We start from the raw sequence: 17,156 nt of genomic DNA on the forward strand, positions 1-17,156 counted from the left end.
AAGTCCAGCATTAATTGCTATTCAAGTAAAAGTAATAAAGTATTAGCATAAACATATACTTCAAGTTCAAAAAGTAAAAAGTATTCATTATGCATTTTGTCCATTTCAGAATAATATATGTTTTGATTATAATTATTGATGCATTAATGTGTTTATCAAAGCTGGTAAAGGTGCAGCTACTTTTAATTCATTTGTATACTGTAGGGTAGCTCGTGTATCTACTCCAGGTGTAACTAAAGTCTGATTTAAGTGTTGATTATATTTCACATAATTAATCCAAATCTGTCAAGTAACAAGTTACTAAATACATGTAGTAGTATACATACTCAAGTAATTGTTATGCGTTTCAGGTTATAAGAATGTACAAATAACGAGACATACCCTTTCAACTACTGAAGAAAGAAAAACTGAACTAAATTAGAAGTCATGATGAAGAGTAAGATATTTAGCTACTGACATGCATTTCTTTAGCTTTGTTGGCTTATTTAGCTTTATGAATTTGACTTTTTAAATAGGTCAACCATAAACTGTTCATCATTACATTCCAACTAATTGACAAGATGTTCACCCCCAATAATAATTGCATTGGTTGATTTTGTATGGGCAAATGAAATAGATACAATAAATACTTTCTTTAACTGAAGTCTCGCGTGACGTCACCAATGTTTACTTTCACCTAAGCCACGCCCTCTGTTAGCAACTTGTGGCTAGCTCGCTACAGGGGAAGGAGGCAGAGCTCCGAGGGCTGATCCTCAGACACCACGCCGAGCAAAAGACTGTCCGCCCGCACGCAATTCGGTGAGTAAAGCTTACTTAAACAGTGTGCTTACACTCACTGGAGTTAATTTAACGTTGGATTTAATGTGATATTACGGGGTGTCAAAACGAATGGCTGAGAGAAGCGTTTCATACAGGCTAGCGTTAGGAAAGCTAGCTTTTGTTGTTCTGTTAACACAAACGTTACCTCCCGTCGCTCACAATTTGTTATACTAGCTAACATGTGTTCTTCAAAGACAGCCTACTCTATGATATTAATGTTGGTTAACACAGCGTTAAACCTGGTCTTTCTCGGTGTTAGTGCCTCGTTAAAGGCTCAAGTCCTCATTGTGGACATCAGACTGCAGTGGTTGGCGTTAACGGATATTGACTCCATTCATATCAGGCTAACTTATTGTAGCTACAAATGTACCTGACGTTACTTCAGATAACGCTCATTAGCAACGTAACTTACGTACCTTATAAGCTTTAGGGTTTGATTGTCTGTCGAAATTGTGTCTGGAAGTGTTGCTAAGTAAACTTCAGACGGAATGAACCAGCTTTAATCAGATTTAATTTAACGCAGATAAGCTGAGGTTATAACTTTCTACGGTATTAAATCTTCAAGGTTATCGACATTTGTAAGATTGTAAATGGTCGCACTGACGAGTATCAGTCGGCACCGAAGAATAAAACAATGTGTAATGAAACCAAACTGGTTAAGTGCATTAAAAACTCAAATATCAGAGGCTTTTGTGGTTATCAGTTGTAGTTATAGGTAGGTTAATACACTAACCATAGTTTGATAATAGTGAAGTTATGTATCAGTGGGAATACTGTATTAAATGTGAAACGTCTTTGCTTGTTACAAAATGCTCATATCATAATGCACTGCTGCAAATAAATCTATGCAATACATTACCAAAGACACAATTTGTCCCTGAAAGCTGATGTAAGAATGTTTGGTCTGCACTCTACAGTATCAGTAAATGTGAACTTGCAAAAATGTGTTTCTGATAAATTGTGGGGAATCTGGGGAATGTGTCTGTATAAATGTTAACCAGTTGGTATAAACATATTTTAGCATGATTGATTTAAAAGTATATTTTTTTGTTTATTTCAATTGCTTTAGTTTCCTTGTGTTTATCCATTTGGATGATGCCAACTAAAAGCTTGTGTGAAACCATTTGTCCAAAACGATATTCTTAAGAAAAAGGGTGTATATTGTTTACTCATTCCTAGGAAAGGCCTCTCTGCAGGGTTTCCTCTGCATTCTTTGAAGAGAAGTGGCCCCCACTGCTGGAGGGTTGCCCCTGTGTTAAAAATAAATAAAGTAGAAATTAATCATGTACTGATTACACAGTTCCTCTTTAAAAACGGTTGCACTGCAGCATGACTTCCCAATTATCATATTATTACAGTATCCAGATAAGGCTGTTTTGAAAACCCAGTGTTCATCCTGGTTCCACAACCTTAATCACCCCTGACGTCTTCAAAAATGTCTACAGGAAACACTGCCCTTTGTCTTCAGAAATAATCCTGAAAGCAAAAGTAAACAGAGTGGAAAACCTCAACCAAATCTGCCTCTTTTGATTAGATATGTTTATGGTTTGGATTGCAGGAATTACCTTTGTTTTAATCGTCAAAATGATGACGCGTTGCTGCAGCTAGACATAACTAACTGTTCAGTAGTCACTATTCAGACAAATGCAGGAAACACGGGGAGCGGTTTTCCTTCTTCCATTTGTAACTGTAAGTCTTATAATTTCTTCTGTCAGATGTTGCCCAAATGTTGATGTTGGCTTTCAGTGGGGCTCTCAACTGATTGATAGATTAACAGATTCTCAATATGTGAATGTGATAGTTGGGTAAGCCGAAGAATAATGACATTATCTTTGAGGCTCGGTGGTCTTTTTCATTCGAGGCTTTCTGTGTAAGTTTCCATCTGCTCACATTATTTGTTTGCTTGCTTTATTTACCTTTGTTTATGCTGCTTAGCTTTTACCTCAAACACGCCCAAGCTGTATACATAAAAGCTTATTTGTGCATTGTACGACTGCCACAGCCGTTTATCGCACCACCTGGTTAATGGTAAATTGTTCCAGAAGGAAGATATGTTTGCACATAAACACAGACCCAGGGCCCCTGTGTTTACAGTAGTCATGGCAGCACTCGGTTATTCAACAAATAGACCTAACATGTTCCTCTCTCACTTGTTGAAGAGAATGTTTGTCTTGCTGGGGAAAGCTATAACAGTGTACTTCTTAACTTTTAGTACTGTCCATTTTCACATTTGAGGTTAAGTTTATTTGACATGGTGAATGAATGTGTTATTGGTTCCTCCATTTTTATATTGTTAAATCTTTCTAAGAATGGACCTTATCACCTTGTAAAGTAAAAGGCTTGTCAAACACACCCAGACAGTGGTAGATATATTCTTCTTGTCTATTCCCTGCATGTCATTATTATTGATCTGCTTTATACAGTGGTTTTCATTCATATGCATTTCCTTCCTCAGGTCGTTGGAGTCCAGATGCATGAGTCTGGGTCAGAACCCACAAGCCACGTCATTCCAGCGAGTCAGACAGAGAACGGGAATAATATCGAGAATGAGAGTGGAGTGAGGGGCAGCCAGACTCCTCATGCCGAGGCACCAAGGGTCAGTCACTCCCAGCTGCAACACACAGATTTTAAAATCAATATTTTCTACAAAAGTTGCAATATATGTAGGGTTTTTCTTTGCATATTGCACCGAAAATATGAAACCTTCCAGTATTGTGAAAACACTAGATGCTATACTTCAGTTGTATTTGACTACTTCAAAGGGAAATTGAGCAACAGTTATTTTGATAGCTGCATACTTTAAACACTTTCAAGCCAAACTTTTCAGGCATTTCCTGGATCCAGCTTACAAATGTGAAAGTGTAATTCTTTTTTTTATGTCTAACATGATAGTAAACAGGATATCTTTGCCCTTTGGACTGTTGGAGACAAACCAAGTAGTTTGAAGATGTCGCATAGACCTTAAGCAATGGACTTTGTGATGTGAAAATACTAATGAATGGATATTAAGAAAACAATTTGTAGATAAATCAATAATGAACATATTTTTAATTTGCATCCCTTTTCTTACATTGTTGTGGTTTTTGGAGGTTCACTGCTCTCAATGCAGTGGAATCAATAACATTTACTTTAGCATATTGGTGATATTGATGACATGTTGTTGTTAAATCTAGGTTCTAACAAATGTGTGTTGGCATTAAAGAAAAGGAACGCGTTTGTGTGCTCAGATCTAGGATTGCTAAGTCTTGATTTCTAACTGTTTGAATTTAAAGTGGGCCATTAAAGTCAACCGTCACAGTCGTGAGGAGTGTCAGCTTGTTTTGCTTCATGTGTTGGTTATCAACAGTTTCTTGTTTTAAGAAAGCAATGTTCAGACGTCACTCTTGGCTGTAGGAACTCACAGTGGACTTATTTCAGACCAAACTTTTATCAGTGTGCTGATTCATACATAATGAATAGTTTGTTGCAGTCCTGAAGCAATGCTGTTGTTTTCAGAAAAGCTTTATTCTGCTGTCGAGTGCAGTTCTTTTACTTTGTAATAACACCATACAGCTGCAGAGAGGCATGTTTGTTCTCAAAAAAATAACTATTGCAACGGATCCTTCTTTTACTTCACTAAAGTGTTCATCCCCATTAGTTATTCTACATTTAAATATACAGTATGTAATGCTGGACTGGTATACAAACATTTATCTGCTCTTGTCCGTTTGTGAGAATATGGGGTGTTTTGTCTTGTAACATTGCAACCTTGAACATTTCACTGTGAGTTTCTCAGGTTCTCCAAACTGCAGTGTTTTATATTTCTGCTAGAGAAAAGCAGGGGGATGGGGGAGGTTTTTCTGAGGCTGGGAGGGGGGGGTGGGGCGGGGGAGCCGGCTCCTGCTCCTGCTGGGCGAGGGATCAGTGTCATATTATTAGTTTTGTTGCTCACATCATGTAGGTTAGCGGAGCTCTGTTAGACAGGCAGAACATTACTGCTGAGGAGAAAGACAGACTTTTCAATGGAGACTATCAGGTTGGTCAAACTCATTTATTTTATGCTATTTATTTAATCATGTTTTATTATTTAATTTAGAAGCTTCTGTGTAATCTATGTTTGTCAATGAAAATAAGCTTGTATTTTGTAATTACATATTTTTAGATCCCTTCATTTTCAGTTGAGTTTATTACTGAATATATCCATGTTTTTTTGGGCCACATCCATTGTGTTAGTGAAAATGAGATTTCACAGGAGAAAGCCGATTGAGTTTGTCTCTCAGTGAGTTTGTAGCGTTCCTGTTTGCTGTCAGTCATCTCAGAGTTCACAAGACCAGTCTTGCAGGAACAGATCCGTGTTTACACTCAGTTGCTCACTGGTATGACTTTCAACAATAACAACAACAGAAGATGTTTGGACTTGCTGGCTACCATGGCAACAGGGATTAGGCAGAGGCTGTTGTTGTGTTGATGGTGTCCACAGAAAAATAGAGGGGGCCAACTGGCTCTCTTTGTGGGATAGACCTGTTTTCACTGCTTTGTCGGCCACCTCTGGAGGATTGAATTTCATAAGAAAGGACAAAGTAGGAGGCAGTCGTCTGTTATTGTAAGCCCAAAGCCTGTGAAATTCACTGTCAGTTTGTTTACCCCATTCAAAACAGACCCTGCCTGGGAGAGACATGTTTGTTTGTGATTCAGACCTTAATTAAAATACGAATCTCAAGTTCTGTTTTCATAAACAGGCTCTGTATGCTTTTTATATTCATTATTTATATGTCTCTGCGATTTTGATTACTCTGTTTGTGTTTACTGTAAACAGCCCTCTAGCTGTGAGGCTTGACAGTGAGGGGGGTGGTGTGGTAATTGCTGCGTGCCTCACAGAGGATGTTGTTGTTGTTTTTGTAGCACTGGTTGTTGTTGTTGTTGTTGTTTTGATGGAGTTCTATTTCCCTGAGGTCATCCAATGTTGTTGTTTTTCTATGCTTCATTTTGAGCAGAAGTGGGAATATAGTCAGGTTCAGCCCGATAGATTGACCTGTGAATGGTGAATAAATAATAAGCAGAACTACTGTGAGTGACTTTAGTTATTTATAAAGCTGCAACAAACTGCCAACAGTGAAGTCGACCAGCAGAAAATGCTGGAGAAAAAAAAGTGGCATTTATTATGATTGAGTTATCGGTTTATTCATTTCTTTTAAAACAATGTCAGTCATTTGCTGGTTCAAACATGAGGTTTTAATTCTTTAATTTATCATAATTTCGTATTTAACCAATTGCTTTTAGGCTTAGGACTGTTGCTCGGACAGGAAATACTTCTTAAGACGCACATTGGGCTGTGGGAGGTCATATGTTTTTTTTCACGATTTTCTGACATCATAAAGATGAAATGAATAATCGATTGAAAATTATCATCATCATTTATAATTTAAAAAAAGGCAGTTTGATATTACTTGTGTGTATATAGTGGGTCCCTTCCAGTTGTTGTTCATGTACTGGAGTCTACAGTAAACCCACTAACTTAACACAAAGGCAACAGGAAAAAATAAAGAACAACATGTTGACTTGCACTGATATAACCTGTTTCCTGCAAAGCTTTTAAACAACAAATTAATTGGTTTTGATTGGCTTGCTTTTTTTTCATGTTCATAAAGTGAAGTGTTGTGACAATGCAATTGAAGTAAACTACCTTTTTATTGGACCTACTATCATATTAACCAAGGCTAGCATAAATGTGGTGTAAAAGCAAAGGTAACTGTGTATACAGATCAGTGATGTTGTGTGGGAGACATAACACTTTTACGTGACCTCGGTTCAGCTCCGCAGTGGAAGTGTATTTTGACCTGTTTGTTTCAGTTTAAGTTGAACTTTGGATTTAATTATTTTGGATACAAGAATGCACTACGACATGTTTTCCTTTTTATCCTGCCACACTTTCTGTCACAGGAAAACATTTCCCTTACGAAGTCTTCGTCTTGCTCATGTGCTCTTATTAAAATCTATTTTAGAACTCTGTAAACATGCGTAACCAAAAAGCAGGTTACTCCTTGATAAAAGTGATAGTTTGTTGATTTTCTGCACTCTAATACAGCCCAGATAGATTGAACAGCCTGTCTAAAATTATTATAATTTTTATTTTTGTATATTATGTATTTATTTCAACAAGGACCATGCATACAAATACATTAATCTCAGAAAAGAGAAGATATGAATTATGCCAGATTATAGCAAATAGCTCATTTCCATCTGCAGTCCTCAGGCCGGTACATAACAATCAACAAAGACTAAAAACATTGCATAATCTCTCACACAAACAATTATAAAACATGATTTAAGTACAGGTCAATAAAATAATACATAGTACAGTTAAAATATAATATTACAATACAGTTCAAATAAAAAACCTCAGATTACAGTGTAATTAATGTTGGCACGACTGGTTACTTAATATCAATGTTTTTGCACCATAACGGCCCCTACACACGGCGGCGTGCGTTGAAGCTTCAACGCTTCTGCCCATTCACTTTGAATGGGGTGACGTCACGCTTTGCCGAACTGCATTGTGGGAGCAAAGCTTTGCTTCGCTCGCTTCAAAAGTTGAGCAATGTTCTACTTTTGAAGCTTCGACGGAAGCGTCAGCCAGTACAAGCTCTAGCCAATCAAACCGCGTGCTTGTGTGGCCGGGGCGGGAGATTCATGTGATTGGTTGTTGGTCGAGCTTCAGACACGCCCGCCGGCAAGCTTCAACGCACGCCGCCGTATGTAGGGGCCGTAAGAGAATGAGTTAAAGTCAGTACAGGTTTTTAATGATCCCCTTCTACACATATACTTTTCAAAGGCTTTTATTTTGTTCTGCATTATGGATTTTAACTGCTATGTCTTATCTGTGGATGCTGCAGGTTCCAGTCTCCATGATGACCCCACCAGCAGAGGCTCCACAGCAGCAGGTCCTCAGTCCCCAGCAGCTCCAGGCCATGCTCCAGCAGCAGAAAGCACTCATGTTACACCAGGTAATGCATGGTTCAGAATACTCATGTGTTTATCAAAGCCTACATGACACACAATGCTTTTTATTTATCCTTACTAATATTTCATCAACGTTTTTGCAGCAACAAATTCAAGAGGTCTTCAAGAACCAGCAAGAGCAGCTAAATATCCAGCTGCTGCAGCAGAAGAATGCTGGGATTGTTAGTCAAGAGGTAACTTTTTAGTCATTATCGCATTGTTTTATCAGTTCATGATAGGAATACTTACTTAGAATTTTATTTTGGACATATAGCCAACCCTTGTTAACATTTAAACATTCTCATTGTCTGTTAACGGCTAAACAGTTAATTATTAACATTGCTAGTTAATGAATATTTGATTATTTCCGTGATCATGCAACAAAGATAATTAGTTCCTGAATTGCGTGTTAGTCTACTTCAGTGTAGTTCAGTAGTACAACAGGTTATAAGACAAATGCATTTAAATTATAGTGATTATATCACTATAATTTAAATTATACTGATATATCACATTCAAACTATCCAGTTCTGAGTGAGGGTGAAACTGTAACAGTAATAGTCCATAATCACGTAGGAGGTGCTTTTAGCTGTGGGAGGCACTTATTTCTAATGATTTCCAATTAGTTTAAAGGCAGTTGCGTGTTGTTAGTGGAACCTTTTATGGTGCATCACATGTTCAGGAACTGCATGTTGCTCTGTCACACAACTCACACTTGGAGTCATTGACTGTCAGAGTGTCCTGTGCATGCATTTGCTTGACATCTTCAGTTAAAGGAAACAGCAGGTTGTAGAGTCAAGAAACCAATATTTAATCTGCTGTTAGCGAAAAAATGTGCTCTGTTTCCTTTTATCTATTTAGATAAAAACAAAAGTGGCTATTTCTTCCATTAGATCTTTTATACACAACTGAAATGGCGGAAATACTAGTAATTTTAGCTGATTTCTGTGTGTGTGTGTGTGTGTGTGTGTGTGTGTGTGTGTGTGTGTGTGTGTGTGTGTGTGTGTGTGTGTGTGTGTGTGTGTGTGTGTGTGTGTGTGTGTGTGTGTGTGTGTGTGGTGTGTGTGTGTGTGTGTGTGTGTGTGTGTGTGTGTGTGTGTGTGTGTGTGTGTGTGTGTGTGTGTGTGTGTGTGTGGTGTGTGTGTGTGTGTGTGGTGTGTGTGTGTGTGTGTGTGTGTGTGTGTGTGTGTGTGTGTGTGTGTGTGTGTGTGTGTGTGTGTGTGTGTGTGTGTGTGTGTGTGTGTGTGTGTGTGTGTGTTCTCATCACTGAATCAAACCAAACCAATGAATCAGCATGAAGCATAAGGACAGTGTTTTCTAACAGATGTCCTGTCTCTGTCCCAGCTGACAGCGCAGCAGATTGCCATCCAGCAGCAGCTCCTTCAGATGCAGCAGCAACATCTCCTCAACCTGCAGAGACAGGGCCTGCTGTCCGTCCTACCCAGCAGCCCCATCGCACTCACAGGTACGCTGCTTACACTCATTACTGCCTAGCTTTTTTAAAAACACCTTGAAATACTTTCAGGTAACACCACTGAGCCAAGGAGTCTGTTTAAATGTTGAAACCTTGATCCTTGATAAGTGTTAAACTGACCAACTTATATCAATAATGGTAGCCTTATAACAGAAACACCTCTCAGTCTATCGGCAACACAGACTGCATCTTCCAAAATGATCATAAAGTTAATTCACCGCCTTTCTAAAACAGTTTCAACAAAAACTGATGATTAAAACCTTCAAGTTGATGGGTTTTATTGCAAGACTGTCTGCTTTAATTTAAGCTAACTACATAATAAACTCCTCCTAAAACTAAAAAGTGACTCATACAAGTGTAGTAGGACCCGGGTGTATTTTAACACAAGAATCTATTTATAAATACTATTTCAGGCTGTGATGGTAGCACTCTGTCCACTGGTGGAGACCCCAGAGAGTCTTCCAGTCAACAATCATCTACCAATGGTCTTCACAGTTTGCTGAGGAGGAAAGAAAGGTACTGCCCTGTCAGAGCTTCAGTTTCTATGAACCCTGTTTTTAATGTGCTTGAGCTGTGCCAACATGTTGTCTCTAAGAAGTATGACTAATATTTGAACTTTGTACTCGTTGCAGCGGGTCACTGGATGAGATCACACATAATAGCCATGCCCTCTATGGAAATGGCATGTGTAAATGGCCCGGCTGTGAGACTGTGTTTGGAGACTTTCAGGCATTTCTCAAGTGAGTGAAAGAGTGCATTCCTCTGAAGCTGGCGTAATGTTTACTTAATGATGTAGTCATCTAGACACACGAGCCGTAAATCGTTTCCTCTTATTTTACAATCATTTATTTATACCCCTGTTTGTTACGTTAAGCCCTGTGATGATTTTAATATTTGTGAGTTGAAATCAATATCATTTTAGATCGAATTATTACGATTATTTGCCATTATCCTCTTCGTTTTTCGAATAGTGTGAAATAATTTTGTATGCATTTGTCTGCAGGCATTTGAATGGTGAACATATACTGGATGACAAGAGCACAGCACAGTGTCGTGTGCAGATGCAGGTGGTTCAGCAGCTGGAACTGCAGGTATGCTTAAGCTTAATGCTTTGTTGTTTTGTTTTTGTATTTCTTTATTTTAAATAAAATTACTAAAGGGACAATATATTTTTGATTTAATGAGTGAAATATACAGTCCTCTTTTAGACTATTGCCAAAGAAAGGGAAGAGTTTTTTTATAAACTGACAGTATATGCAGGAAGTGTTAGCAGTGGTGGTTTGTCTTCACACCAGGCCTGGAAACAGAAGTGAGTCTCTATAGATAATAACACTTCTCAGGATGCTGGAAGTATTCCCACACCAAAATGTAATTTCCTCATCGAACACAAGCTGTGAATTCAGCAACTCTCTCACTTCTATTTCTGTGTCCCGCTCTAACGCAGTTGAAGAAGGACAAAGAGCGGCTGCAGGCTATGATGGCTCATCTCAAGTCCTCTGAACCCAAACCCACAGCGCAGCCTGTAAGTACCTGCTGCAACTGTTTCCTTCAATTAAGATAAATATTGCTTTGTCTACAGTAACGCTGACGTTTTGTACATAACTGCTTTGTTTTTCTCAGGTGAATCTGTTGCCTAATGTGTCCTTCTCCCAGGCAACAATGCCCAAAGGCCCTCCTCAGATGAGTTTGTCTCAGAGTGCCACGGCTCCCTCCACCCCCCTGACGCCGCTCTCTGAATCCCCCTCAGTCCTCACCCCCAACAGCATGTTCACTGGGACCCCCGTACGGAGGCGCTACAGCCGCTCCGTCAGCCAAGGTAACGGTGAGACCATTTTTCATTCTTCTTTTTTAGCTGAAACATGTCTCTGCAAAGATGAACACATGTCTAAGAGACACAGAAAGGTGGCTTATAAGTTGCTTCTATTTTCATTTAATTGGAAATGTTATGATCTTTGTTTCATGCTCTTTCTGTATATATGTTGGTGAATAAATATAGTTTTTTAATGTCTTTCCACAGATATAGTTGATAATAAAGAGTTCTACTTAAGCACAGAAGTTAGACCGCCATTTACATACGCATCCCTCATAAGACAGGTAACATTCACTTTCTCTCTTTTTAAACTTCCAATGCATAAAGAAACAGAAATTGATTTTTTAATATCTCATTGCTCTTTCTTTCTCTATCAGGCAATATTTGAATCTCCTCGCAACCAGCTGACGTTAAATGAAATCTACAACTGGTTCACAAGAACCTTTGCATATTTCCAGCGTAATGCAGCTACTTGGAAGGTATGAACTGAGTTAATGTCTTTTAGATTTTCATATCTAAAACAGAAAAAGTCTCCAGAAACATTTCATGTAACTACATGGATGCAAATAACTAAATAATTCCTAATTGTATTCTCTTCTTTAATCTTCCAGAACGCTGTCAGACATAATCTCAGCCTCCATAAATGCTTTTTACGTTTGGAGAATGTGAAGGGAGCCGTGTGGACAGTGGATGAGATCGAGTTCCACAGGAGACGACCTCAGAAGGCTGCTGGTACCGGGTACGTTCGCTATCACCCTGGGTGGTTTTTAGATTGAACTACAAGTCTGATAAGCAGGCCCTTTCTGACCTTCAAGCCCCACCTGATAAGTACACACAATATTTACTGTAAGCAAGTCCTAAGTCCACCAGCGCCACAAACAAAATTAGATTTGGCGTGTTCAAACAAGCAAATGGATGCCTTTGAGAACAAAGTGATATTTCCCACAACCTTGATCACTCGGAAACACTCCTGTCAGCAGGTGTTTGAAAACGCCACGTTATTGTGTTATTCGGCTTGTCATGTCTTGCCACGGTGACTCAGACACCTAACTTGTGTTTATTTAATGAAACTAACAGAGCAGAATGTGTGTTTTGGCAGATGGTCACAGTGCCATAAGTTTAAGGATATCCCACTAAGTCCCACCCTCCTATGTTACTGTTCCTACACCAGTCAGGGAACAGCAGCAGATTTCCCTCTTAAACTTCCCTCCCAAAACGCCTGTAGAAGAGGGCTTAAATATTCCTTTAATTGCTTCATGCATAATATCCAAGTAAAGAATATAAATGATCTTAACCATTGAATGAACCATGTAGATATCATAGGGAAAAAAACCTTCTTTTGCAGTGTAGAGTTGGGACTAGGATAAGTGAAAATGAGAGTTCAGAATGATATTTCACTCATCTAATATTAACCTTTATGGCTTCTACAGTCAGCGAGCACCAACTATTGCTCTTACCATAGTGCCAGCCCAAATCTATGATGCATATCTCGAGCCCTTAAGGTGTTGATTCTAAATTAAATATAACTTTTTGTCGCTTTTCTCCTTATCTCTATTTATAGGTCCTTGCAGAAAAACTCACATAACAACCAGAGCGTATCGGGGTCTGCTCCTCAGGTAAGACTGACTCAAAGCCCCTTTTTTCCAATTAAAAAAACTGAAATGTGTTAAATTGTTATACGACACTATTTACTTCATAATGCTCATAATATTCTGGAATTGTCTCGACTTTATCTGTAATGTGTTGCTGCAGTGCTATAATGAGAATTTTTACTTTTTTCAGAGTGGTGGTCTAGACGGCAGCAACTGTCTCTACAACCCTCTGGGCAGCATCCCATTTCACTCGCTGCCTCACCTCCTCCAGGAGCAGATGAACGGAGCCCTGGCTAATGGGTCTGGATACCAAAGTGACAGCAGCGCTACACAGTCCCCTCCACGGGCTTTGTAAGTGTCCTCTCCGGAGCTACATGATTGAATGTAATTATGTGATCACAAGTCCTGATTACACGTTGTTTTCCCCTGACACAGCATTAAAGAGGAGCAGGAGGATGAGGAGATATGTGAAGGTTATCCCTACGAATCTCCGGAGAGCACAGACGAGCTCGGCCACAGCCCGGAGATGAACCACGATGAACACATGGAGATGCCCAATCTTCATTTTGATCGCGTGCCTTCTCTCTGACCACGAGGTCCAAGACTCTCCACTGCGAGGCCGCCTCACTCACAGCCTGTGTGACTTTATATTCCCAAAGTTTCCAAAAAACGACTGCTTCATCTACGTAACCAAACACTCTCGTCTAGGGGACATTTTGTATCATCATTTGTTTCATTTTGTTCTTAATCTAGTTCTTTCTGTACAGTAGAGTGAGATCACAAAAACTTGTTTGTGAAGCTGTCTCTTAATCATTTTCTTATTTTATATGTGTGTACACAAAAGGACCAGGATGAGCAGAGAAGCCAAAGGAAAGGGAACAAGGCTAGTTAGCACTTCACAATGAAAAGCTGCCCCCCCCCCCTCTGTATTGCTACTTAATGCTATGTTGGGGTCCTCGCTACCTGATTTGATTCTATTAGTCATAATATATTAAAAAAAAATATGGAGAGGTAAAGAAAGAGGTTGCTTTTTAAATGAAATTATTCACTGCCAACATGATCTGATATTTGTATTTAAAGTATAATCAATTGATCAAAAGAAAACGTAGCTTCTTTATACTCGTTGGTCTTTTTTTCATTCCCTCCACAAACATTGCAGAATTCGCTCTTATCGAGCTTGTAAGAGTAGATAATATAGATTTACCATTGTTGTAAACCAATGCATCTATGAATAATAAATCCCTCATGAAAAATGTGTATACTGTTTGTGTCTTTTACCTAGTTTTATGATTGCTCTGACGGTAAGCGGTGTCTCACATTATGACATTATGGCGCCTAACAGCCCCACTTCTCTCAGTAATGGAAGAGAGAAAATGCTCTGGCTGGCAAATTGTCCACGTGGTATGTTGACGTTTTTATAAACGTTATCAATTCAGCCGTTTACCGTCAACAGATGAAGCACTGGTTGTGGCAACGTAATAAATTGCAGAACAATCATTACATATAAATGATATTGTTATCTGAAATCATTCGATGTATGTAGGTGTTTGATAAGTGACTCGGCTTGACTTTCCATTGACATAACAACATAATTGAATGGATCTGTCATACATTATGAATCACAGATCTGTAGTTGTGCCTCCTGATAGGCGGATATTGATTTATGTGGAGTGTTCTCACATTGTGGGTGTGTGCATGATGACGGGAGGTACTGGAGCTCACAAAGGGGTTCACAGTTGCTGCTGCTACCGATCCCACTGTTGGATATTTAACCAGTAAAGACAGGTAACCTTAAAGTAAATATTTTTGACAGAATTAATAACTTTTAATAATGGGGTTGATTCATTTTCTACCTTTGTATGCAGGCACATTTATTGCATGATTCCTTCACTTAACAGGAAAACAGGATGTTGTGATTTATTGCTGTCAGTCTTCAGTGAAGCTCTTTAGGTGATTATGATTATTCAGCATGCATGTGTCTCACTGTGTATTTTCTCCACTCTGCATAAGATGACCGCTCATGTAAAGCTTCCTGTGAATAATCAGGATGGATTGGAGCTTGAGAAAATAGAGGACCATGTGTGTGATGGTATGTTGTTTTTGTCTGATCAGGCTAAATACCGCTTGGATTAAGTTATTGTTAGTCACAACCAGAATAAAACTGCAGTGTGATTGATGGACGCTGTGGAGGAGTATATTTTCACACCGTATTCATTTTCCTCCTGCCCAATTCAATCCAGGAAACTAGATCCAAATAAAAGCTTGCAAATCAATAATCTCTCCTTGCTGAAGTTTTATTGAACAAGCCTCCATTATGCGCTTCAAGTCTCACCTCCCTGAAATACTGCATGTTAATGGTGCTCTGAATTATTAAAACTGCCTCCTAGAGGATGTGAGTAACTTATCTAACATAAACAAGACTGTGAGGGTAGCAGTCACTACTCTTATGATTTTTCTTCCCTAAATCATTCATTCTTTCAAAGGCAGCATCCCTCAGACGGTGATGGAGAGTCCACCCAAAAAGATGACGGGCAGGTCGGTCAGTGCGGTGTGCAGACTGAGCACCATCTCAGAGCAAGAACAAGACAAGCTGGACACCGATCCCAGTTCCAATGATCCCCTGGGTGGCAGTAAGTGGGGCGGATCCGGCTTCTCCCTGTGTTCGGACAAGTTGAAGAACAGCAGCAGTCATTTGTCCTCTGATGATTCATACCAGCCAGGAGGTGGAGGTACTGTTTATATTACTCCTTAAATACAACAATTGATGACATTGAAAATCCCTGAAACTGTAGTGTTATTAACAAGATTAGGAAGGGTGTAGTTGAGATTTATATTTAGGTGAACTGGATGACTCTTTTAGATTTCACACTACGCAATTGTTAGAGAAATTTCATTTTTGTCTTTCTTTGTAGACAAGTCAGATTAATTTAGAAAGCACATATAAAACTAAATAAATAAATAAAAATGACCAAATGTAAATTCAATAATACAAGTAAATAATATCTTGACGAAATCAGAACAGCATGCATAAAAAAATAAAATAAAATAAAAAGAATTAGATAAAACCAAAAGGTGGTCAGGCATTTTTTTGATGATAATAAATAAGATCTAAAAGGGATAGGTCTTTACACGGGTTTCAAAGGTATCAATGGAGAGTTAGAGCTAAACAATCTAATTGCTTGGAGGTGAAATAAGGGATGGGTATATTAGAAATAAAACAGTCAATGCTGTGCTTTAACAATCATTACAATTATCTTTAAATACAATATGTACTTCATTGGGAACGGATCAAATACAAAAAATAAAAAATGTTTTGAAGTGTTTTGTGAACTGCTGTAGCGTTTTGTGAAATGTTGTTTTGACTTGCACTTCAGGGCCACTGTAAGAAAGCACATATTAAACAAAAAAATATAATGCTTTACGAAGAGCAAAACAAATCTAATTGCTGGGAGGTGAAATAAGGGATCGGTAGTTCAGAAATGAAACTGTCAATGGAGTGCTTTAACAATCATTAAAATAGTATTTAAATATAATCTGTATTTCATTGGTAACTAGTTTAATCATGGTCATAAATGTTTCCTCTTTTTCATTTTCCCTTCTTCTACCTCGTCACTGCCTCCAGATGACTGTGCAGGACTTCTCCTCGCCTGCCTGCATTGTCGTTTCCATGAGTTTATGGTTCTCATACCGGATACATGCGAGAGGGCCGTGATTCGCTGTTTCCCCTCGTACAAATACATCACAGCGTTGAGTGAAAGAGATCAGCAGGGACAGGAATGCTGCAATTACAAGCTGGAGCTGGACTGTAACTGCTGTGGCTCCTGTCAGGATGCTGGAGAACTCATAGAGCTGGCCATGGAGATGTCAGAAGTCTGCTATCGCTGAGAAAGGACTTCAAACAAGACCACAAACATTATAAATCGTGAATGCTCAACAAACCTAATTACTGTCTTGTCTTATAAACATATGTGATGAATTGCCTGAATTGTTATTTTTTTTTTTTCATGTTTATAAAGCACTGAATGGTTTAGGACCAAAATACATTTCTGATCTTGTGCTACATTATGAACCATCCAAAATTCTCAGGTCTTCTGGGATGGGTCTGCTTTCTGTCCCCAGAGTCACTAAACTAAACATGGAGAAGCAGTGTTCAGTTATTATGCTCCATAGATCTGTCCTTTGTCATTTATGATTTTACTCTTTTTGTAAAGCACTTAGACCTGCCTTGTGAAGAAATGTGCTAAATAAATATACTTGCCTTGCCTCATGGGAAATGCATATGATCTGTAACTTTTGTGCTCCACCATTACATCAGCAGGAGACAACTGCCACCCTGTGAAATCCTGTGTTGAGTTGGTTGTTAAATAAAAGCAGAGAATAGCTAATTTGTTGTCAAAGCCACACTCAAGAACTGCCCTGTCACATCCAGTACCTTTTCAGTGTCACTCCAGCATGACATGTCGCATATCGGATGTTAAAATCT

General features: G+C 38.8%; 2 protein-coding genes across 9 annotated transcripts; both read left to right on the top strand.

Moving 5' to 3' along the window:
- Window positions 1-695: 695 nt before the first annotated feature.
- LOC117479368 (forkhead box protein P1-B-like) lies at window positions 696-13,930 on the top strand. Of its 8 annotated transcripts, none has more exons than XM_034126307.1 (16): window positions 696-798; window positions 3,275-3,419; window positions 7,692-7,802; window positions 7,902-7,991; window positions 9,142-9,262; window positions 9,685-9,787; window positions 9,904-10,011; window positions 10,275-10,362; window positions 10,716-10,793; window positions 10,892-11,093; window positions 11,289-11,365; window positions 11,459-11,560; window positions 11,693-11,820; window positions 12,643-12,697; window positions 12,864-13,024; window positions 13,109-13,930. In XM_034126307.1, the coding sequence occupies exons 2-16, from the start codon at window positions 3,399-3,401 to the stop codon at window positions 13,260-13,262; spliced, it is 1,599 nt and encodes a 532-aa protein (XP_033982198.1). In that variant the 5' UTR covers window positions 696-798; window positions 3,275-3,398; the 3' UTR covers window positions 13,263-13,930. The 8 variants fall into 8 exon arrangements, with proteins under 8 accessions (XP_033982198.1, XP_033982194.1, XP_033982195.1 ...); XM_034126303.1 differs by having other exon boundaries at window positions 3,275-3,415; XM_034126304.1 differs by having other exon boundaries at window positions 3,275-3,415; window positions 10,892-11,087.
- Window positions 13,931-13,992: 62 nt separating this feature from the next.
- mdfic2 (MyoD family inhibitor domain containing 2) lies at window positions 13,993-16,648 on the top strand. The gene is made up of 3 exons (XM_034126309.1): window positions 13,993-14,762; window positions 15,157-15,402; window positions 16,296-16,648. The coding sequence occupies exons 1-3, from the start codon at window positions 14,630-14,632 to the stop codon at window positions 16,556-16,558; spliced, it is 642 nt and encodes a 213-aa protein (XP_033982200.1). The 5' UTR covers window positions 13,993-14,629; the 3' UTR covers window positions 16,559-16,648.
- The last annotated feature ends 508 nt before the right edge of the window (window positions 16,649-17,156 follow it).

The sequence above is a fragment of the Trematomus bernacchii genome, unplaced genomic scaffold, assembly GCF_902827165.1.
Source record: "Trematomus bernacchii unplaced genomic scaffold, fTreBer1.1, whole genome shotgun sequence".
In the NCBI taxonomy this organism is placed as follows: domain Eukaryota; kingdom Metazoa; phylum Chordata; class Actinopteri; order Perciformes; family Nototheniidae; genus Trematomus; species Trematomus bernacchii.

Coding starts and splice junctions, on each gene's coding strand:
- LOC117479368 (XM_034126300.1), top strand. CDS start 3,290: ATGCATGAGTCTGGGTCAGAACCCACAAGCCACGTCATTCCAGCGAGT. Junction 11,094..11,288: donor CTCCGTCAGCCAAGGTAACG/GTGAGACCATTT, acceptor GTCTTTCCACAG/ATATAGTTGATAATAAAGAG. Junction 11,821..12,642: donor CAGAAGGCTGCTGGTACCGG/GTACGTTCGCTA, acceptor CTCTATTTATAG/GTCCTTGCAGAAAAACTCAC.
- mdfic2 (XM_034126309.1), top strand. CDS start 14,630: ATGATTATTCAGCATGCATGTGTCTCACTGTGTATTTTCTCCACTCTG. Junction 14,763..15,156: donor AGAGGACCATGTGTGTGATG/GTATGTTGTTTT, acceptor ATTCTTTCAAAG/GCAGCATCCCTCAGACGGTG. Junction 15,403..16,295: donor ATACCAGCCAGGAGGTGGAG/GTACTGTTTATA, acceptor CACTGCCTCCAG/ATGACTGTGCAGGACTTCTC.